At 41.1% G+C, this 24,209-nt stretch overlaps 1 protein-coding gene across 1 annotated transcript in view; it reads right to left on the bottom strand.

Annotated features, from left to right (window-relative positions):
• pudp (pseudouridine 5'-phosphatase) overlaps positions 1–18,550 on the bottom strand; it is a 36,427-nt gene extending 17,877 nt beyond the window's left edge. The window contains exons 1-3 of the mRNA XM_084574558.1: positions 17,361–18,550; positions 16,558–16,776; positions 13,273–13,502 (exon numbers count right to left, since the gene is read on the bottom strand). Coding sequence (XP_084430684.1) covers positions 13,273–13,502; positions 16,558–16,776; positions 17,361–17,430 — 519 coding nt within the window. The 5' untranslated portion in view covers positions 17,431–18,550. The remainder of the gene's footprint in view (positions 1–13,272; positions 13,503–16,557; positions 16,777–17,360) is intronic.
• Positions 18,551–24,209: the final 5,659 nt, after the last annotated feature.

Genomic DNA, 24,209 nt, shown 5'->3' with positions numbered 1-24,209 from the left:
CTATCCCAGCTGTCATAAGGCTAAAGGCGGGGTACACCCGGGACAGGTCAACAGTCTTTTACAGGGCTAACATTATGGCTACCAGGTAATGAATACAGCAGTTGTATCAAGGAGAAGGACAGACTGATTCATTTTCTTGCTTTGTGCTTTTACAACTATTTATTTTTCTGGAAATACACGATGTGAAATGTCCCAGCCTGTCCCTGTTGGCTAACTAGCTGGTTTCCAATCAATCAGCACCAAGTAGCCTTTAATGGAGCTTTAAATTAAATGAAACTGTGTAAAAAAAATCTAATCCTGATTACGAAAGTATTCAAACCCGTTTGTGAACCTTAGCTTTCCTTTAATGAAAGTGACTCAAGGCCAACTTTGGTAAATTGAATCTCCTGCATGGCAGAAGAAACAATCATCCGTGAAGTCCAAAGAACTCTCTGTAGACCTATGCTCTAAATTTGTGGCCAAGGAAAGATCAGGCAAACAGTATAAAAAAAAAAGTATTTCTAAAATAGAAATGGAAGAAGTTTGAAATCAACATTCTTCAGAGGGCAGAGCTTGAGAAGTCCTATGCAGAAATGGATGAACTAGCAATGAAAATCATACCTGTGCGCCATCAATCAGGCCAGACAAAACCAAGAAGATTGTCTTGTCTAATTACATAAAGACATTCATTTCTGGTACAGCAAAAACTGCCCAGAAAGATTGAAAGCAAATATAGACTGGTCTTTGAGGAAAACCTGTTCCCGGGTTCTGCAACTTGAAAGTGGGGCAAGTGCTGGCTTGGATAAACTGCCCAAATCCAAATGTGGAAAGCTTGTAGGGACTTACCCAAAAAGACTTCAAGCAGTGACTGCTGCCGAAGGGCTTCCTGCAAAGTACTGAATTAAGGGTCTGAATTATTTTGTAAAGATAGAATTCAGTTTTTTTAGTGAAGTTATGAGCTTCTTGTGTTGGTGACTAAAGTGGTTATTACACATTAATGCCCAGTTGATGTGTAATATTGTAATAAGCCCTACTGGCTTGCCCTAATGTAACTAAATACACAAATTAAGAATGAATGGAAACACACTGAAACACATTTATGTTTATTTAGCCTTATTTTTACATTAACTGACTGTTTTCTGACAAATTAATTGGACAGATAATCATTTTATTACAAAGTCTGTATCTGTCTGAGCAGGCTTTAATGCATTTCACTTCATGCATTTATTTCAAGCCCTGTAATGACTAAAAACAAGGTGTTTTTTTTTTTTATCAGAGTGTAGATTAGGGCACGAAGCACTGATAAATGGGTGTACGCTATTACCATACTTGTGTTTACCTGCTACCTCTAGTCTTGCCTCTGTCTGCTTTCCTTCTCTCCCCCTCCTTCTCCGCTCTCACCCCTCCTCCTCTCCTCTGTCACGGAGTGGGAGCCAGAGAGTGACGCATCGTCATTCGTTATTCCGCTGAACACTCTGTCGATTCCCCCTCTGAGCCACAGTTTCATATCTCATCAAGAAAAATGCCAGCCCTAACTGCGGCTGGCTCCAGATTAAAAATAATCAGGTGTGCCGTGCCACGGGCAGACCTATTTGCAGCGAAAAGCCTTTAAAGTGAAAAGAGAAGAGTTATATCTATGGGCTGCCTCAAATTTTGCCATAAATGTATAAATGCTGTTGGAAGAAATGCAATTATTGCACACTTTTTGAATAAATTCTTTTTTGTCTACCCTTGCTTTTTATATTATCCAGAAGCCTATTACAAATGTAAGGTTGTGTAGTTAAAATGTGATTTACAACCGTGACTTTTTTATTGAAATTAAGAATAATGGCAGATCTGCTGAATGATTAACATTTCACATTGCGTGATAAAAATACTCCACATAAATTGAAAAACTGTACGGCGCATACTTTCGGTACTAATGCACATTTTGGTATTTTGTTTAATTTAAAAAAATGAATGCTGCCCAGCTCTATACAACCACTGGCTACCCAAACTAAGCAAAACCCCCTCCAAAACTGCATCCACTTACTAAGTTCAGACCGTGCATTAAGATCCGATCTCAGTTTCACGCTCTGTATGTAAATCAACTCCAACATCATCTAGTGCAATAGAATATTTTAACAGCGACTGTCTCTAATGGATCTCTAAGTTTGTGTGTTATTATTTATTGATCTCTGCCCTGACGCTAGTTAGACGTGCACAAAACTCAGATCCAACCATGGAAGCGTCGATAAGCAATGTAATCTCCAGGAATAAAGACACCGGTCATTGAGGAAATACGTAACCACACACTGCTCCTCATACATTAACATGACCCCATCAATAATTAAGGCAGGACCACCCCTGTTGAGTATAGGCGGTCTTTAATGCGACTCAGGGCGCAGTGCGTTCACGCCACCAAAGGAATGCGGACACATCTGGACACATGCGGCCCAGACCCCCTTCAAATGTGGTCAGAGATCGGATCACTCAAATGCGATCTAAATGCATCCTGGGGGTGTTCACCTGTCTTTAACGTGATCAGATTACCCAAATCGGATCTTAATGAAAGGTCTCAACAGGCTCTAAGTAAGAGCAGGGTTCCAACATTTGAATAACTATGCTAAAAAGCAAGTTGATTCTTTCGACTACACATGTTAACCTTCAGAGAGGTACAACAATGATGAGCTCTTGGTGTTAAGCAAAATAATTAATAGAAAAAAAGTTGGATGATATAAGAACTGGTTGCAAAACATTGCTTCTAAGCACGTTCAACTGGTAGGAGGCACTAGGTCAGGCCAGAAGCACCAACCTGCCAAAGAAGACTTCCAGAGGTAGAATGGAAGATGTGTCTTGAGTGAATGAAATTTGGGACCCTATTTAGCAACAGGGAGTGTGGAAAAGAGGATGGAATGGGTGGAGAAAGGTGTCAGGTGTGTTGCGGGATAAAAGAGTACCAACAAGACTGAAAAGAAAGGACTACAGAACAGTGGTGAGACCGGCGATGTTGTATGGTTTAGAGATAATGGCTTTGAGGAAAAGACTGGAGGAAGACCTGGAGGTAGCAGAGCTGAAGATGTTGAGGTTTTGTCTGATCAGGAATGAGCTGAGGGACAACTTGTGTGAGATGTTTCGGTAATAAAGTTAAAGAGACCAGGTTGAGATGGTTTGTACATGTTCAGAGGAGGGAATTTGATTGTATTGGTCGAAGGATGCTGAGGCTAGAGCTGCCAGGCACGAGGTCTAGAGGAAGACCAAACAGGACGTTTATGGATGTAGAGAAAGTGGACATGACGTTATTGTGAGAGAAGAGGATACAGGGATAGGTTGAGATGGAAGCAGAAGTTCGCTGTGGCGACCCCTGAAGGGAACAGCCACAAAGGAAAAGAAGATGTTAACTATGCAAGGACAAATGCACAGAGAGTGGTCTCTGTGGACTGTCCAAGACAAGTTCTGAATGTAACAACTGCCAGTGACGATGCTCTCTGATGTTGAGCTATATTAAACCATCCACATTAAACCTTTCACAACACCAGAAAGAGGTTCATTGTTCAGTATTTTTCACAGCAGGAGCAAAAAAAAAGTCTGCTTTTCTGGCTGTTCACCATATATTTGACGCTGACAACAAGCGGGGGGAAAACGGCAACAAAAGGTAGAGATGCACCCGCAAATCTCTGCATGGCACCAATGCAGGACCATGGGTAAGCCTTCACGAAGATAGCTCAATAATTGGAGCTGGATGGTGATGGATCTCCATAGATCGTAAGGTTTGTTTTTTTTTTGGTCTTAAAGTCTTGTCAGCTGTTATTATCGGAAGTTTGTGACGCTTCTTCAGGTAGACATTTAAAAAAAAGCCTAGGCCCAAGCTATAGATACAGTAAATAGTAAAAGCACGTCTACCCATTCGTTCACACAAGCGCACACACGTTCACATTCATTCCGTTTGTTATAGACACAATACAACATGTACAGGCACTATATAAGGCTTCTGATGTCTATGGCTGAGCGATGGCATCTCTTTTCAATTGTTGAGAGGGTATGCAGCCGCACGTTTAGAGAAAAAGCACTGCCCTAAGCATCTTTGTTCAGTGCTGAGTATTTTGGGGTATATTTCGGAACTTTTCGTAGAGGCGCTAGCGTCGTCGCTGTTGCTCACTTTGTTTCCCCGCCACTGTAACACCTGAATTTCCTGTTGGGGACCAGTAAAGTCTTATCTTATTATATCTTATCTTATTTTTCAGGCAACTAACCATAAGGCCAGGACTCATCCCCCTGGTAGAAGATAGAGGAGAATCTTGTTCCGACATAGTCTGTGTATCCCAAGCTATATATGTCAAAAAGAAACCACAACGGAGACACAAATATCTCAACTGTGGGAGCAGATTGACTAGACTCCAAATGTCGCTGGTGAGTGTTATGTGCAGTGATAAAGCACCAAGGCCGGTGGTTTTCTGCTAGAGAACAATACTATATGCAATACACCCCTCGAAGAACATTGATGATGCTGCTTTGAGTCATTTCTTTACTCATCACAGTTCTGAAGCTCTGTGCATCATTTGTTCCCTCAGTTGTACACGAACAACAGAATTTCAAGAGCTTATGAACACACAATGAGGAAAATCAATACCTTGCAAAAACAGAGAGCAATTTCCTCACACTGTCATCCACTATTTTTTTTTTTTATTATTTGCTACTTATTCACCCATATTTATCCCTGCGTAGTTTAGTTCAATACATATAATCATTGTTTACAGGACATATTTCGCCAAAAACTAACAATCGTTATTTTTCTTTTTTTTTAAAAGGATCCATGTGCCAAGGACATGTTGCCAATTCAGTTTTTGTACACAGCTTTTCTGAACAAAAGTGAATACAGAGGATGTGCTAGTCGAAGGCAGTGCTTGTGGAAAGACTGAAAGGTCAGTGGTCTGGTTTTCCAACATGACGACTGACAAATCTAAGTCTGAATAAACCCATTCTCAAGCAAAGGCTCATTTTCTAATCTCACAGAAGAAACTAAACTGCCCAATTAAATTTAAATTTAATGTATTTTCACATTTTCTGAATAATTTTTTTCCAGCAGCATTAGAACTTTTGCTCAAAAGGAGTAACAAATGGGTATCATATATGACTGCTTTCTTAATTTCTCTTAGAGTTGAGTCTTACTCAATAGAAAATAAGAAAATCATATGTAGGATTAATTTATGAAATTTAATCAAGGTTCATTTGATGCTACATTAAATATATTTTTTAAGTATTTTACCATAGCCAGACTCAATGTGTAGCAGAAAATGACTGAAAGCACGCTGGTAATGCGTGTGGATTTCACTGTGAAGTGTGTTTCAGACTATAAGAAAAGTGGATGCCATGACAGCTCCTCAAAAGTGAAGCCAAAGGAAGTAGAGCTCCCCCTGGTGGCTGGCTGCAGTATAGGTCATAAGCTCCGCCTCCTCCATGTTAGTCGATGTGATCTGGGCCCTAACTAAAACACTAGAGTACATGTCATTTTAGGCGGTTAATATAATGCTGATGAATGTTCAAGGATCTGTTTTTCTGAGTTTTAGTTGAGCAGAGTGCTGTATTAATTAAACGCAAACACCAGCGAGTCTAGTGAAAGAGTGGGCGTATAATTGATAATGTGCCTCCAAACTTGGGAGAAGGTACCAGTGGGAGGAAGTAGAGACGCGTTTCCCAACATAGTTCTACGTGCAATTGCATAGTCCTACAACCAATCAGAGCCATTGTGATGTGTAACAAATTGAACTCCATTTTCCAAACATATTTGGTGGAGCATAATAAACGCTTAACACCAGACCAAATTTTTTTTTACACAAATTTTACAAAGGTGGGGGAAGTTCAGGCTGGCTTCCAGGTTATTATTCAAGCTTCAGAGGATTTATTGTCACGTGTACACTACAGAAACATGTGTCCCTGTGCAATGAAATTCTTCTTTTGCCGTCCACCAATATAAAAACCACCAATATAGAAAGATACATATAATACAAAATATTAAATAATTGGTGCACATATCCACATAGCTGTTAAGAAACTCTTTCAAGAGAAAGTACACCCTAACCTTGAGTGCAGTAACGTTCATTCCATTCAGTGATGCCGGGAGTCAGAGCCAACTAGTCCTGAGTAGCTACTGTTGGTCTCTCTGTATCTCTCCTAAAAAGACCGTCTGCCGGAGCTTCGACAGTCGCAGAAGAACATGTAAGGCCCTTGAGACAGTCGGTGTGTGGGTACTTGTGCTGTAGTTTGGCTGGCAGCTCCAGTGTGAGAAGCTTTCCAAGTGTGTGTTATATCCTGTTAAGCTCTAAATAAGGCAGAGTTACAGTATCTGCAGCGGTTTTGAGTTTACTGCCACAAAAGAGAAATACATCTCACGTTCATGTAATTTCTTCACTGAATCTTGTTACTAATGTAATGCTAATGCCCTGTATTTGGTCAGGCAGTAGAGGCGGTGGTCCGCTACTTATGCAGTCACTCTGGAGAGTATTTTTTCAGTGAAAATCAATACCTTTAAATCAATACATAACGGAAGCTCCTTTGGCAGCTGTTACAATTTTGAATCTTCTTGGGTAAATCTCTACAGGCTTTGGCACACTCGGATTTGGACAGTTTATCCCAGAGGCACCGTCAGACTGGATGGCAAGCATATGTGAACTTCCATCTTCAGGTCTCTCTACAGACGTTCCAGGGAGTTTAAGTCTGGGCTTTGGCTGGGACGCTCAAGGACAGTCAGAGACTCGTCCTAAAGCCTCTCCAGTGTTGTCCTAGCTTTAGCTTTGGCTCACTGAGGTGCTGAAAGGTGGTGTGCTGCTGAAGTTGCTGAAATCTGGAATTCAGTTTTCATTCAAAGACCTCTCTGTATTTGCTGTATTCGCTCTTCCATTTGTTCTAACCAGTCTCATGGTGACTGCTGCTCGGAGGTACCCACTTAACATGATGCTGCTACCACCTTGCTTAACTGTATGGATGGTATCATACATGGGATGGGAAGTTTTTCAGATATAGTGCTTAAGAATTCCGCCCAAAGTGGTCATTAAATGAGATAATTATTTCCGTCATTTCCTCGGGGTCTTTTAAGTTTGGTTGCCTTTTACTTAGACTGGCTTCTGTCTAGCCACTCTACCAATTAAAGCCCTGACTGATGGACTGCTGCCGCGGCTATTTGGTTCTTGGTCACCTTTCGCACTAAAGCCCTTCTTGCTCAGTCATTAAGTATGGTCAGACGGCCAAATCAAAAAACCATCCACTGAAAACAACTTTCAATTCCAAGTTAAATCTGAGCAAAAAAAAAAGCATCAGCAGCTTTATTTACACTGTTGTAAAGAAATGATATATTACACTAGCACAACACTAACAAGAAGAGTTTTATGTCTAAGATTGCTTAAGATGTTTAAGAGTTTCTATGTTTCAAACTGAATTAAAGCCCATTAACAAATCCAAACATGTATTTTAATAATGTATTTAATCAACCATCCGTGTAAAGAATAATAATATATAGTAAATTTGTTTAATTTAGTATGACACTACCATTTTTACATGTGGTCGACAGTGTGAGCATTTTCATGAAAGTAGGTCAGCCTTCGCACTGTTATTTGGTTCTTTTACTGAGACATTCGCAGCTATTTTAGACTGACTCGGTGCAGCGAAATGCTTCCAGAGTGTCTGAAAATATATTTTAAACCGCCCATGAACTCTGAAAGCTCAACACTTTTGATCAAAGCGGTGCCGAAAAAGTGTGTATCTGTCAGTGCCGAGGGGGACTGACTCCGGGTCCTGCTTGCATTGCTGCAAATGGAGCACATTAGCTTTAAATAAAAAGCCTCTAATTGACATGCGGGCGGTTAAATAGAAACCACAGGTATGGCACACATTGTTTGACACACTGTTGACATAATTCTACATCTCCTCAGCCAGCTGCCGCACTTGTTGATTTCACTGAAGGTTTCAGTTTCAATATTTAACTTTTATTCAGTATCCAACTTAAAACTTGGGGATCTGTGTTGTTCTCACTGCAAAGTATGCAATCCCACATTCTGAAGCCCTGTTAAGATTTTCTTATGTACCAAAGGGGGTCCCCGCAGAAAAAGTTTGGGAACCACTGCCCTGGGGAATTCGATCGCAAGTGACCAGCGTAAAGTACAGGTGTGAATAACCCCAGAACGCATTTCTAGCATTAAATACTTTCGTTTACTCGCCCATATAACTTTGGTCACATTTGGAGTCGTTCAGATGACATTTAGATCCAGCGGAGTGCCGCGTATATCCATATAGTGGGAGTGAATGGGGCACCGAAATGCAGCCTCTAAATAACACATTATCTGCCGAGAAACTCGTTCATTTCACCAATATTTTGTTATGATACGCTAGTGCTATTCCTCGTTGAGTCCGGAGTTACCTGTTATCATCATCGGGGAAATTCTATTTTAAAATGTGAAAAAATATAAGCGCACTGTGTGTGATAATGTTATTAAAAAAACATGTTGGTGTGTGGTTAATTTTTAATCATCATTTTTATCATGTTGATGTATAAGCAGCCGCTTGTAGTTGTATTTCCTCCTTCACCGGTGTCTTTATTCATAATGTCCTCAATAACTTTTATTATTGGAGATTACAGTGCATATGGAAGCTTCCAGGGTTCGTGATATAATCTGAGTTTTGTGCAAGTCTAACATCAGGACAGAGATCAATACATAATAACCTACGGTGTTTGCCAAAGTCATGACGCACACACATTAAACAGCGCAGTTCTCGGTTCTGGAGCAGCGGTAGAGATCCACTAGAGACAGCTGCTGTAATAATATTCTGCTGCGCAAGCCAGTAGTTTAACTCAAAAATGTAAGTACAGAACAGTCCCAGATTTCCAGCCTGAATCCCCAACACTCCTAGAAAGCTCCTAGAAATCTGTGACCTCCAATTCACCCACCCCATAATATTAGAATCACCAACAAAATGTTTTACATTTTCCATTACATATTTTTTTTTTTTTGGTCTAGTATTTGTCGAGTTTTGAGTCGTCTCAACACAGACAGGAGTCAGCCTGACAGGGTTACTGCACCAGGAAAAAATTTGAAGAATCACTTTGGCGAGATCATTAGAGACCAATTAGTGAATCTCCAAACGTATTTTATTTGCTTATTTAATGATAAACAATTAATTGTGGTTAAGGTAGGTAAGAATGGTATTTTGCATACAAATTCACACGCATACTAAAAACAGAAAGATTAAGTTGCAAAGTAAAGGCTCACTTAAACTGCTGTGGGACTAGACGCTGTAACCTACGCACTTAGCCGACGCCGGTGCAAGCCATTTGTGCTTATATACGTATGCTTGTCAATCTGGCTTGATCTGTAAAAACACCACCCAAACGCTAGTTGGCATTGTGTCTTTTTTGCCAGTCGGGTTAATTTTTGTTTCTACTTCCTGCTTCACTTTCAACAGTGGTGCCGAAATTTCGCCGAAGACGAGTCTTACAAATGTTTGTATCTCTGAAGCTCCCCAGTTAACCTTTCCATGTGTGTTCCATCTTTATTTATCCAAAACAATCAATTCAAAAATTGTGGAGATGGAGAAGCAGCTGGAAATACTACAATGGAAACACGAACCAGAACCAGAAGCTATCCAAAAATGCCAAAACGCACACAAAACCGCCCAAAATATTAGACCGATTAGCGTTTCATATAAAGAATGCAGAAACCACCACAACTACTCACATCTGGCTACTGGTAAGCCATTTGATGACGTCATGTAGTCTACTGATAGGGAACTGTAAATTAATTCCCATAAATCCCATCTCTACCAGATGGCTCTTTAAAGGGAGCTGGATTTTATGGATCAGCTCCTTTCAAAGAGCTATTCAAAAGACTGGCTCATTTTGATATTTAATTATTTTTAAGATGCCAGCCTGGGGGAATGTAATTTAGCCAGGACATAATCACTGGGAGGAATGATATATGCATCAGAATCATCCAAACATATATTCTATTGGTGGGCTACATGAGTTTGAATTATTCTGAAATATTACTTTTAGATGGATACTTTATTTAAACCGTGGAAAATGTGGTAAAGACCTTTGTACTGCTCGGGTATTGAGCACAGGTAAACTGCTTCGAAAGCAGCTACACTCAACACTATACAAGCGCAATCATCACAAAAGTGCATCTAGCTGCGGTTTCTTTGGCTCATTTTGTCTTTTTGAGTGGCCCATGTGTACTCTGTTGTGCTCCTCCCCTTGTGCCTGTTCTCAGTCTCACTCAATGGAGTAGCAAAGGAGGAGATTGTGTGTGTGTGTACAGGTGCTGGTCATATAATTAGAATATCATCAAAAAGTTGATTTATGTCAGTAATTCCATTCAAAAAGTGAAACTTGTATATTATATTCATTCATTACACACAGACTGATATATTTCAAGTGTTTATTTTGATGATTATAACTGACAACGAATGAAAACCCCAAATTCAGTATCTCAGAAAATTAGAATATAGTGAAAAGGTTCAATATTGAAGACACCTGGTGCCACACTCTAATCAGCTAATTAACTCAAAACACCTGCAAAGGCCTTTAAATGGTCTCTCAGTCTAGTTCTGTAGGCTACACAATCACGGGGAAGACTGCTGACTTGACCGTTGTCCAAAAGACGACCACTGACACCTTGCACAAGGAGGGCAAGACACAAAAGGTCATTGCTAAAGAGGCTGGCTGTTCAGCCTGAGTGGTCCAAAAGTTATGTTCTCTGATGAAAGTAAAATTTGCATTTCCTTTGGAAATCAAGGTCCCAGAGTCTGGAGGAAGAGAGGAGAGGCACAGAATTCACGTTGCTTGAAGTCCAGTGTAAAGTATCCACAGTCAGTGATGGTTTGGGGTGCCATGTCATCTGCTGGTGTTGGTCCACTTTGTTTTCTGAGGTCCAAGGTCAACGCAGCCGTCTACCAGGAAGTTTGAGAGCACTTCATGCTACCTGCTGCTGACCAACTTTACGGAGATGCAGATTTCATTTTCCAACAGGACTTGGCACCTGCACACAGTGCCAAAGCTACCAGTACCTGGTTTAAGGACCATGGTATCCCTGTTCTTAATTGGCCAGCAAACTCGCCTGACCTTAACCCTATAGAAAATCTATGGGGTATTGTGAAGAGGAAGATACGATACGCCAGACCCAACAATGCAGAAGAGCTGAAGGCCACTATCAGGGCAACCTGGGCTCTCATAACACCTGAGCAGTGCCACAGACTGATCGTCTCCATGCCACGCCGCATTGCTGCAGTAATTCAGGCAAAAGGAGCCCCAACTAAGTATTGAGTGCTGTACATGCTCATACTTCTCATATTCATACTTTTCAGTTGGCCAACATTTCTAAAAATCCTTTTTTTGTATTGGTCTTAAGTAATATTCTAATTTTCTGAGATACTGAATTTGGGCTTTTCATTAGTTGTCAGTTATAATCGTCAAAATGAAAAGAAATAAACATTTGAAATATATCAGTCTGTGTGTAATGAATGAATATAATATACAAGTTTCACTTTTTCAATGGAATTACTGACATAAATCAACTTTTTGATGATATTCTAATTATATGACCAGTACCTGTATATGTGAAACACAGCGCAACAATAAAAAAAATAAAATAAAAAAAAACACTGACAACTGGGACTCAATTCTCATCATTTGTATTAAAAAGCCGGTCGATTGATTCGGTTCGTTCGTGAACGTCACATCTCTAAACTACCACTATTCTGTATCTGAAATAAAGCAAATAACTAATTAAGTATGCCACAGTGCATTGGAAACAGCATCCACTACTGCAGATCAATCTTTTTGTGGTTTGATAGTTTGTGCAATAATTTATAGAGGATGTTTCGGGAGCTTTAGTCATTTCGACTGATGCAACAAAACTGGATAAGATCAAATTTTAACATGAACGGCTGTTTAATGGTGCCTGAATAGTATGAAACTCTAAAATCTATATCAAATTACCGTAACTCACAGCAACGACTGTAAATGTTTTTATAAAGTGCATAAAAATCCCTCTAGAAAGATTGCAGTAGAGCAAATACCCAAAATGATCAAATATGACTTCAAGTCCTCATGAAATGGTTAGCAGAGTTCCATTTTTTCTACATATTTACATGTTTCCATAGTTAGGGCCTGCTGAAAAGCGTAGTCGGATCTAATGACATGTTCAAGCTGAGATTGTTTTCATGGAAATGACAAGGTCTAAAATACGCACAAATAACTTTTTTTGTCAACGCAGTGCCATATCTCTCAGCTTATGCCCCACACATCTGGAATCATCTACAGCTGACTCTTAAGTTAAACTCACTCGTCCCATTCAATCACTTCAAATCATTAATTACTAATTCCCTGTCCACCATTTGCAATTGTTTCCTCTGATCCTTTTTTTTCATTCTGTTCTTTATGGTATTTTATTGTGAATATCTGTTGTGTATTTTGTCTGTTTTGCTCTGTACTCTCGTCTGCACTGTAAATGAGGCTCGCCTCAGTGTACTAACGAGTTTAAATAAAGGTAAAAGAAAGAAAGAAAAGATATGCCAGTGTATAGGTGACACACACTGCAAGAAATATCATAAAAATGTTTTGGGGATTTTGTGCTCAGGTATAAAACGGGAAAACAGATCACATATCAAAATTCAATTATTTTGATATTAGATCTGATCTGCATTGCGTGACCAGGGTTCAGTTGTTCAAAAAGTTTAATCTGCATCAGAGCAGTCCGCATTTAAATAAAAATCCCATGCTGTCAGAGGCGGCTCTAGCCTGTTCAGCGCCCTGGGTGAACTGCGGCAATGAGATCGTCTGTCTACTCATCAGAAAGTTGGAGGGCGCCCCCTTCAAACTGAGGGGGCGCTGCATGCAGGGCGATGGAAACCAGTCACACTAATGAAACGTATTTTTTTGTTTGTTTTTCCCCTGAGAAGCTGTGCCGCCCCTGGCAATATGTCGCCCATATCTAAATCTGCCTGTTTGATGTTGAAGATCAGGCACATATTCCATCTTAATTATGTGCCACTTTATCCAAACCAGCATTGAATTAGTCCAGTTTCAACCTTTCAAGATGGAAATCCCAATTACCAAGTCTCTGAATGAGACTAAATATCACAATGTAGGTTTTTCTGCTTTTTAAGAGAAACAAACAGCACAACGATTCAGACATCACATTAAATGACAAAATCAAATATGATGCATTTTTGTCATTGCCTGTTTTTGACCTCAGTTCCACATTCTCCATCTAACACAAAAACAACAAATACTACACAAATATGTCTGCAATCCGTTGTGCTTACGTTCTCCGGAGAAGCTGGGGGTTCGAATCTGCCGGCACACACCAGGAAAGAGTCGGGCTGAGGTTTGCCGCTCTTCACCTCGGGATCATCGCCCAGAACGATGTGACTGAACACAGCGAAGAAGTCTTTATGTTGGCTTGTCTTCAGTTCGAACGTCACGCGGGCTGAGCTGGTCGCCACAGCGATGGGGATGTTGTGCTTCTGCAGATGGTGCACAAGTTTCTCCACACCTGACGGGGGAGATGTTCCAAAATAACAGTTGTTTTCAATAAAATCCAACATCGCAGCTAGTAAATATGTATTTTTTTTCAATATGTTTCTTTTTTTTTTAACTTCAGTGCTGACCAAGAGCTGAGCAGAGCCGTGGGAGGATTTTAATCTACAGCTTCAAGGATGACTGTCTATAAAGACTTTAATAAAAACTCCCTCAAGGAACACACTCCTTTAACTTCCCACTTAATTGAAAAGAACATGTTGCCAGTAAATGGTGCGGAGTAACACTCCATCATTCATTACAGCTGTATTCCGATTCTGACTCTTATGAAATCCAAATTTCTAAACTAAATATGCCACTGAGGTATGTCCAGTTGGGGCCATTACAAATTTTGGATTTTACATTATTCGTGGAAAGACAGAACGATAAAAAGCCATTGTGACGCATAAATAATGCAATTCAACCATTTACTTGGTAACTTGGTCATTGGTTTATACTTGCCACTGACTAAGAGACATGTGAGCAAGATTGCCACCCCACTGCTGTAATGTCTCATCCTCAGAAATTAACACTACAGCTGAGACAGTATGTTAAGATGATAACATGAAGCTTAAAGCTTGATTTATACTATTGTTGCGCTACTGATGTGTCGTTCACGAACGAGCCGCCTCTAAGGGCCGATTCTTTGTAGCGAACGAGAAGAGACGATTCCACTTGGGGAGAGCCCAAGCTTCAGCCGCTCCTGAGAATGAGGCACCCCATGTGGCCAATGACATGCCAAGACAGAGTAGGATCATACCTTTGTGTTAAAACGCACTAAAGACAGCAAGTGTAGTGGTACAGGCCAGGTACACACAGAGTGATGAAGGAGCTGGATGTAAATGTAAGTACATTGGAAAAAAGTAAAGAACTTAATGAAAACTGGCCATCCAAGCTGAGGCATCTGGTATTTCTCAATGCTAGCCTGCACTAAAGTGTCATAATGTTAAAACTTTGGCCTGTATTTATTTGATTTGTTTGCTGTGGTTCAGTAATTCATTTAAAGTATTAAACAATAGTAACTGTAATTTTTTAGTAATGGATTTTATGAAAACAGCAAATGAAAAATTACCTACCAACACACAAACCATCACAATAAATCACAATAAAATAGAAGGCTTGGAGTGAAACTAAATGAAGAGCCATGTGGGAGCAGTTTAGGAGCCATAAGAGCCGGCTCTTCTAAGGGATCTGAGCCAAAAGAACCAAATCTTTGTAAGTGGCGAGTGGCCAGCTGTGTTGAGTTTCACTCTGCACTTCACACAAGGGCGAGTGGAACTCGCGGCTCATGTTGTAGACGAAGTTAATCAATGTGGATTAAGAGTTAGTCTCACTAAAATCACTGCAGAACATGTCTGAGTAGACGGTGCGTAGGAGCCTGAACAAAGGAGAACTTTCTGTGCTTGCCCAGCTGCTGAGTCACGTAGTTACATTTCTGGCGAGGTGAGCGTCGGGCTACATCAGGTCCGAAGGGTCCAGGCCGCCACACCGATGGCGTCAACGTGCAGAAATACTATAAATCACGCTCAAACGTTCTGAAGAGAAACTGCAAAAACTTATCTGCAAATGTGGACATTGTGGATGTGACAGGGACCATTCAAATGTTTAGGTCAAGTTCACAGTGCAAAATCTGAATTATTTCAAAGAATATATTCTCGGGTCACCTATTCAGCCATCGGCTACACAATAGTGGATGTGCAGACAATATGATGGGCTTCAAGCATGAGTATGAGAGTGCAAAGATTCGATCTTAAATTGAGCGTGTGAACAATTTAAGAACTTTTGTGGCATCCATCCATGCTTGTGCACTTCTCCCTGAATCTTCTCTAAGATTAACAGTTAAAAGAAGCCGGCTTGACTTTTGTGCTGGGAAATTTTGATAATGATGAAGAACAAGCAATTTGCTTTATGAACTAGAGATGGGATTTATGGCTCTTTGAAGTGAGCCGGATCTTGTGGATCCATTCCTTTCAAAGAGTGTAACGTATTTTATCCTCAAAATTTGCACTGTGATAGGATAAGATTTGGATCAGAATCATTCAAAATACACCCCACCAATACATATTCTATTGGAGTCTATCTATATCTAAAATATAGATCTTAGATAGTCAGATGCTTTGTTTATCACGTGAGAAAGATCCGCTCACAACTGTGACTCGGTTCCCAACGTTCGTTTTAAAGAGCCAGTCAGTAGATTCAGTTCGTTCGTGTACGTCACAAGTCTTTTATGAACACACAGAAGAAAAAAGTTACAGTTTTTATTCATTTAATTTTAAATGTTGACAGATGATTAGGTTGAGCAAAAGACACAACTAAACTACACCACATTTATTTATTTATTTCCCATAATTTCTGACAAAGAGGGATAATGTGTCTTGATTTCGTAACACAAATACATAGTATTATAACGGGAAGGCCACACAAAGAGCTATTAAATGCCCACTTTTACCTACTTGTCCCTAACATTAACACTACCTGAAGAAAAAAAATGTACATTTAGAAACCCTTTGTATCAGTGACATTATTAGCGCAAATGAAATCCTTTCCATGATCATTTAAATGAGAACAGGATATCCTGGATATCCTTATGTAAAACTAATTTATTGGATGTGTTTTTCTTCCTGAGTTTTAATATTCATTTAACAGAACAACAGGTGTTCATGATTGACTGAGTAGTTGCGCGGCGAGGTTACGCCACCACTAGTGATGGGAAGTCCGGCTCTTTTCAAAGAGTCGTCTCTTGTTGCTCGGCTACCTGGTCCCAAAAGGCTCTTCATTTAGTTTCACTCCAATATTGGTAAGCATTTTTTTTCAAACAAATACAGGCCAAAGTCTTAAAATTATGACACTTTAGAAAAAAGTGTCATAATTTTAAGACTCTCTGTCGCCCTGTGTGTACCTGGCCTGTACTACTACAGTACCACCCAAATAAGCCCCAAATAAGAGCTAATGCTGACCAGTCTAGAGCTGTATTCCTGTATTCCTAATGAAAAGAAGAAAAAAAAAAAGTCAAATTGTGTGGTCAGGGATACCTGGCATGAGTTTGGCAGAGGGGAAAATCCTTTCTTGTATCCTCCTGCTTTCGCCCAGGAGTTCCTCAGCTGTCATGGGAAGGTCCAAAGCATCCCGGATAATCTGGGCGGCATCCAGGGCCTTTTTACCCATCACTGACGACTTCACATCCCACGTGTACTGCTTTCCAAAACGGTCGCATATTTCCTGGAAGGACACAGTGTAAAGTCGCTCTGTGTCTTGGGAGAGAAAATGCAGAAAAGAATATGAATAACTTCAAATGTACTTTCACAAATTTAGGATTAAATTTGAATGCAACATTTGGTACACTTCAACGTATTTTACAGAACAGGCACAGTAAACTATATAACTACAGAAACAAACTTTAGTTAAGGAAAATGACACCATTGAGGTTAAGCATAAGTTAAAGGACATGTTCCATGTTGCAGTGGCAGCCCGTGAAGGGTATTTTTTATTATCAGGTTAAGTTTGAATTTTCGACGACGTAACCCCCTACGACGTAGGTACGCACTCGTACGTGCAGCGGTAGTAGAAATCAAGCTTTACCAGACAGCCTAAGTAACACTAAACGGTGATAAACAAGTAATGCAGACTGATAATTCAGTTGTGTGCCTCAATCGTGCACCATGACGGACTATATTCATTGACGTTTGATATATTATTTTAGTCTCGTGCGAAGAAACCATGTCAGACTCTGTGGCGGTTCACTGTGTCAGCTCCTCGCGCTGCACGACTTCAAGCAATGAATGCACTTAAACTAAACAGTACCACAAGATATAACACACAAAGAGCGTTTCAACACCTAAAAGTAATCCGTCCATGTCGAAAAGAACATGGCTCACGGGTTTATAGCGACCGCTTGTCACGGACATGTTTTCAGTCGTGAGCGCGGTTCCGGGTTCAGTGTGACGACATCAGTGGAACCGGCGCAATGGTTAGTGGGAAATGGAGTCCACACGGACGTCTCATGGCGTTCATAGTTAAAAAGTTGGTTTTAAAAAACTCTGTTTTGTGCTATGCGTCAACACTCTAACAAATGATAAATGTAATAGACAAAACTTGCACATAATCATTTAACACGTACACAGTACCAAGAATATTTCGCAAAAATCCTTTATTATTGTTTCCTTACAGAAATATTTTACAGCTTGCAAAAGCTTTACAATTATATAAATCTACGTTAAGTCCCAAGTCTTTTTAAGAAAGTCCTTGGGGCTGGTGACATTATTTTCCAGCAAGAATGTGTGCTTAGACTGTAAAAAAAGATGGATGGTGGAACAGCTCCTCTAAAGTGAAGCCAAAGCAAATGGGAATGGCTGGTGTGACGTCACAAATCGCTAGGAATCACGTCCGTGTCCATTAATTTTTAGGTCACGTAAACAACTATGGCTACAGCCGCTACAGCACAGGAACCGGTCACCTTTTATACAGTGACAGCCTACTTTACTGACTTCCCAAAGTCTGTTCAGAAGGGTCTTAACTCCTATAATTCAAATAGGGTTATATCAGTTTCAATGTCAGTGTGACGTCACAAATCGCTAGGAATCACGTCCGTGTCCATTAATTTTTAGGTCACGTAAACAACTATGGCTACTGCCGCTACAGCACAGGAACCGGTCACCTTTTATACAGTGACAGCCTACTTTACTGACTTCCCAAAGTCTGTTCAGAAGGGTCTTAACTCCTATAATTCAAATAGGGTTATATCAGTTTCAATGTCAGGTGGAAGTCTATCAGGGAAAGTCCAGGCCTCCATGAAAAAAAAAAGCTACGATGTTGAGGTGAGAAAGTAAGGATGTTGGTTAGCTAACGTTAATGTAAACACGGGATGACGTTGCTGACTGTCTTTTAGCCGTGTTGTGGTTTGGTGAGGGTTAGCTAGCTTAGTTGTTTTCAGGGTAACAACGTAACATACAACTTTACACGTTTTGCTCATGTAAATAAATTTACAACACACTGGGAATGTCTTAGAAACATAGCTAGACAGGTTCAGTATACTGAATTTAGGGTTGGAAGCTAGCTGATGTAAACACAGGCTGTGCGTCGCTGATTGTCCCTTAGCTGTCTTAGGGTTTGATGAGGGTTAGCTAGCTAAGTTGTTTTCACTCAGGTACACGCTGAGGGACAGGAGGTGAAGGCAAGTACCCGCTCTTGTGCTATTGAGAGTGAGGAGTCACGTGCCGATTTGGGCGGGGTCTGAGCCGGTCGGCCATGATGGTAGGAGACTCTATCGGTTGCCAGGGGCAACGCCTTCAGAACTTAACAGAGGCGCGACTAAACATTCCAGAGCTCTTTAATTTTTGCGCGTTTATTATTTCGGCGGGACAGATCTACGAATACAAGAAAAGTAAGAAAGTAAAGCAATGGAGAAAGTTAAGGCGAAAGAAAATGGACCTTACAGGGACAAGCTTACACTTACCGCAAAACAGCGGTATTTGGAGAAGCTCTCAGACATCCAACACATAGACCCATAAGAGCTCCCTGCAGCGGAATGGCACAGAGACCTGGACCATTTGCCTCCGTGCATGTATATGGATATCGTAAATTACCTTGTTTTTGGTGTGAGTTACTACACAATGCAGGAGTTTAAAAGCCACAAGTCTTTGGAAAGTTACGAGGCTTTCTGCTGTGGCTGGGTGCAGGACTTGGCCATCTACAAGCCTCCAGGTGGTGAAAACAGCGTTGTACTGGCAAAGGTAAGTTTTCTCAACATGCGTTTTAGTGTGTCGTAATTACATTGCACTTAGCAGACACCAAAATGACAAAGTAATTAACTGCGACTGGGGTTAGGGCTGGAATCCTGCCAACATGGCGGAGAGGGTGAGGATCCTGCGAGATACCGCGATATCGAGGGGAGGGGCTCTGTACCATGACGACAACTCCTCACTCTCAATCGGCAGGGCCAAGTGTCACCATGTCACCACACGGGACACAGCACTGCACCATTTTAATGCCGTTGTAGTCCAGTTTGACAGAGCACCGTAACCGTTACAATATTAGCGAATGGACACGGAAGTGGCTTTTTTGGACATGATGACGTAGCGCCTAGCCATTCCCATAGAGCTCCCCCTGGTGGCTGGCTCCAGTATAGGTCATAAGCTCCGCCTCCTCCATGTCAGTGGATAGAACTTGGGTCAAACTAAAACACGGCAACATTAAAGTACATGTCAGTTTTTTAAAAAAAAATTTCAAAGATGATTTCTGTTATTTTAGGTAGTTAGTACTGATGTATGTTCAAGTGGCCATTTTTCTGATAAGTTTTGTTTTAGTTAGTTATTTGACGCTACAGCAGGATGTGACATTATGATGATTGACAGTTGCCATGCCAACCACTCCGTAAAGCAATGTATTGAAGTATGCTAACGAAGCTAAGGTGCGGTACAAAAATCCCTGTGAAGACTGTCAAGACACTGAACCCCCAGTTGCTCCCAGTGCGTGGCACTGGTGTGTGAATGTGTGTGTGTGCTTGTGTGAGCGAATGGGTAGATGTGTCTGTGACTGTAAAGCCCTTTCAGTACCAACAGGTAGAAAACCGCTATATAACAGCAAGGCCATTTACCATTTACCATAACAGTCATTTCCTGGAAGTGGGTTTCTCCAATGCCCCACTGCTTTTGGAGATGGTAGCAGGCCCGGCTGCTCATTCACAAAGGGGAAGTGAACACAAACACAGATTCTGACTGATTCCTTCACCCCATATTCACCTAACTAAATACTGGACCCATTTTCACAAACAAAACATCTACAGAGCATTCTGAGTCTACAACGTCCTATTTTGTACGTCCAAATTAGGAGAAAATGAGCTTTGTTTGAGAACTGTCTCAGACATACAATAGTCTGTCAGTGGTTTGCGTAGTACCATTTTCCAAAGGTCCAGACAGGTGATGAATTATTCATATTAGCTACTGTCACATTTCATTTCAGCAACATATTTCAACTTGCACCAGCCAAGACAAGAAGAGTCCATTTTAGTTTGAATGCCCTCCCTTGTGTAAAAAAAATAAAAAAATAAAAAATGCTGAATTAACATGCTGAATAACAAATGATTCTATAAAGTTGAAATTCAGACTTACATCTCAATTTTCCACAGTCTCACAGAGAAGGCCCCCCTTGCAAATTACTGACAAATGGCTGTTCGCTGCATTGTTACCAGCACTGCCACATCTTTCTGAATAATTGGAAACTCCACGTTAACAGAGTTCGTCTTGTTAGTGTGAAAGAGATGTCAGGGGAATGAGAGAACTCCGCAACCTGGACAATCTAATGAGCCTATGGATTTCAGGTCTAATTGGGGGACGGTGAGAGCGAAATGGAGGCTTTGAGGCCTGTTGAGGTTGCTCTGTGTTGAATTGCATAGTTTAGGGAACTGCTCAGGCTGACCAATAGGCTTGTAACGCTAAGAAGAAGCAAGAACCGGGAGTCTTTCTGGGTGAGCGCTAAAGAAAAGGCGGCTTCCTGTCAAGACCTGGATCATGTAAATATAACTACTCCGACAAGACAAAAAAAAAATAGCCTACTTTTATTTTGTTCTAGCAGGGTCGTGAGCGCAGAGGAAGCAGCACAGGAATAGAGGATGAACCTGATGATGCTTCCAAACCCACAAATCAACAACAAAAAAAAAAAAGATGACAGTCTGGGAAGAAGTAGCGGGAGATTGCTATGAAGCTAGCCTGGAGCGACACTTTGGCTGTGATTTTACCACTCCACTATTTATATCTACCAGACACACGCTTTCAGTCAAACAGCAGAGACACAGTTAGTTAGTTTTCATATCTCCCTCTGGAGTGGGATTCTACAGAGACGCTACAGTTTGACTGGCAAATGTATTCATTATGCCTGCTCCTAAATTATTATACTGAGATTCATAAATAAACATTCTTTGTACTGAAATTATCTGTTGAATTTTGCATGTTTAGCCATTGATCTTTTATTGTATAGCCCATTAATTATATATTGGGTTTGCAATATGTGTCTGTATTTTTGTTTGTTTGTTCCAGTCGTTGCTTTACTGAACGCAGGGCGTGAAACCCCCAGAGCAAGCACTAAAGGCTCATTTAAGGTACTACGAGACATTGGCAGCGTAACCACCCAAACACTAGTCGGCGCTGTGTCTTTTTTTCCAGTCAGGTTAACTTTTGTTTTCACTTCCTGCTTCACTTTCAACAATTGGCGATTCAATTTGCCAAAGACGACTCATACAAATCTTTGTACCCCCGAACCGCCCCCTTTCCTTGATGTGTTCTGTCTTTATCAATCCAAAACAATCAATTCAAAAATTGCGGAGATGGAGAAGCATCTGGAAATACTAAAGCAGCAGCACGCGACTACCAAGCGGACCAATCACAGCTCTAGTGGTCTGCGTTGTCGTGACTTAAAGTTACATTTCTGGCTAAGGCGTTAGGTTCTGCGTATGGTCCGTGCTGTCGCTGTAGCTACGGCGTCGAATTGACGCAGAAGCCTAAATGGTGGTTGAAAGGAAAAGCTCAGTCTTCAAAGGACGAAACTTTGAGCAGAACCAAGCTCAGGTGGGAGGAACCACCTGCTTGAGGTCCGTCGGATAGAGCCAGAAAAAGAGAAAAGAGAGAAGCAGGAAGAACAAAATAATACATAAATATGTCACACGTGCATCAGACTAGAGCAAACAGACGGCATAACAACATGATAAAAATTAGAGTAGAAGATATAGCTGAAGCATGTTACATAAGAGACTGATAATGAATAAAAATGAATGGATAGCACTAGAAAATCTACATATTAAAGAGTGCTCATAAAGTTAGGGTTATAGGGATAAACAAGAAGATAGCATAAAACTGTCAGTGAAAATAGTAGTTTTATTACAAGTACATTTGCTGGCATTATGTAGGATTAAGTGACATATCATGGGCAAGTTGGATAACTATAAAACATAAACTAGTACGCTACTTGGTTGGCCACATGCCTCTCAACCTCAGTTTCATGGTTATATTTGGCATTTTTATGCCTAGTTTAGCGGTTTGCCCTCAAGGAGCAATGACTCTCCTTGAGGGCAGCCACCATCCCTTGTAGGATGCAGCCTGACACAGGCACAGACCCAAAAACAGTTTAGGAACAATTCAAAAAGCATGGAAAACAGCACAAGCTGTTGACCTGGCCTCCAAGTTCCCTACATCCCAAACTGATCAAGTATCTGTGGGATGATCCACAGAGGCCACTCCCCTCAATCCATAGGCCTCAAAGGCCCCCACTAACAATATACTATTGCCAGACACCACAGGACACATTAGTGTAAGCAAACTTGGTACTTAAAGTACTAAACAAAACATGGATCCAATATTTTGGGCGGCTTTTGGGCTGGAAACCAACAGAGAGATCAGTTATCAACTCCCCTTCGTTGTCCCTACAGTCAGAACATCACTACTTTATGAATGAAACATGTCTGAGAAATGACTGGATGACTCATCAGTATGAAAAAAAAAAAAAGATATCAAGGCCGCATATTAAGAGTTTATTGAAAGACAGGGCCAGACTTGACCAACTTGCGTCATCTGACGGTTCTGGATTTGGATACAGAGGGATTTCCCTTTGTATGAATACGTTGTTTTCGTCATCCCAAGTGAGGATTAGTGTCCTGTCAATTGTACAAATAGTAGTGGCCGATAACTTTTCAGTTTAATTTGGAATGAGACTTGGTATCATTGTTATCTTATGAGTACATTATCCAGTGGGGTCAAGATCAACACTCCTCACCCCCTGTGATTTTTGTTTAAAAGTTACGGAAGCCAAATTCTTTGCCAAGTAAAACATGAATGAGTGCGGTTGACACCCCGCCTCTCGCCCGATGACAGCTGGGACAGGACCCCCCCGCGGCCCTTCACAGGACAAGTGGTTACAGAAGATGACGATGAGTATGGCTGACATACCTGCCAACCTCCATCATGAACATCATCCAGGAATTTAAAGGGGAATTACAGTTTTTTTACAACCTGGACCTTATTTCTGGCATAAAATACTTTCATTTACGCACCCATATAACTTCGTTCGGAAGATATTTAGGGCCCGTCCACACGGAAACGCAAAAACGCCGAAACGCATAAGTTTTTCATCGTTTTGGCCTTTCGTCCACACGTATCCTGTAAACGCATAGCCCTAAAACGCACTTTTCTGAAAACGGGTCCCAGGGTGGAGAGATTCAAAAACGCAGCTCTTGCGTTTTCATGTGGACGGCGAATACGGGGAAAACGATGACGTCATCGCCACACTCCCGAGCAGCCTTCCACATCCCGTGAGACGTCTCGTAACAACATCAACAACAATGGCGGACTACATGCTAGTTTTCATGCTGGAGACGATATTGAGCCTATTAGGGTTACTAGGGCAAAATATCATGCTCCTGTGCCACCACGCTGAGCAAAAAAGGCGATTTGTAAACAGCGCTCAAGCTTTATGCGCATGCTCCGCATCTTCCTCTCCATTTTTGGTGAATTTCTGAAACCGAAACAGCGCCACTTATAGGCCTGGAATAGGAAGTAGCGTTTTCGGTCGTGCTGAAACGGATCCGTGCGGACGCGGATATTTCTTGAAACGATGATCGAAAACGGAGAGGGAAAAGATCGTTTTCGTATGTGTGGACGGGCCCTTAGATCCAGCGGAGCGCTGCGTATATCCATATAGT

This window comes from Chelon labrosus (genome assembly GCF_963514085.1).
Source record: "Chelon labrosus genome assembly, chromosome: 24".
In the NCBI taxonomy this organism is placed as follows: Eukaryota; Metazoa; Chordata; class Actinopteri; order Mugiliformes; family Mugilidae; genus Chelon; species Chelon labrosus.
Note: the sequence above shows the minus strand (reverse complement) of the source record. Positions and strands in the feature narration are given on the sequence as shown.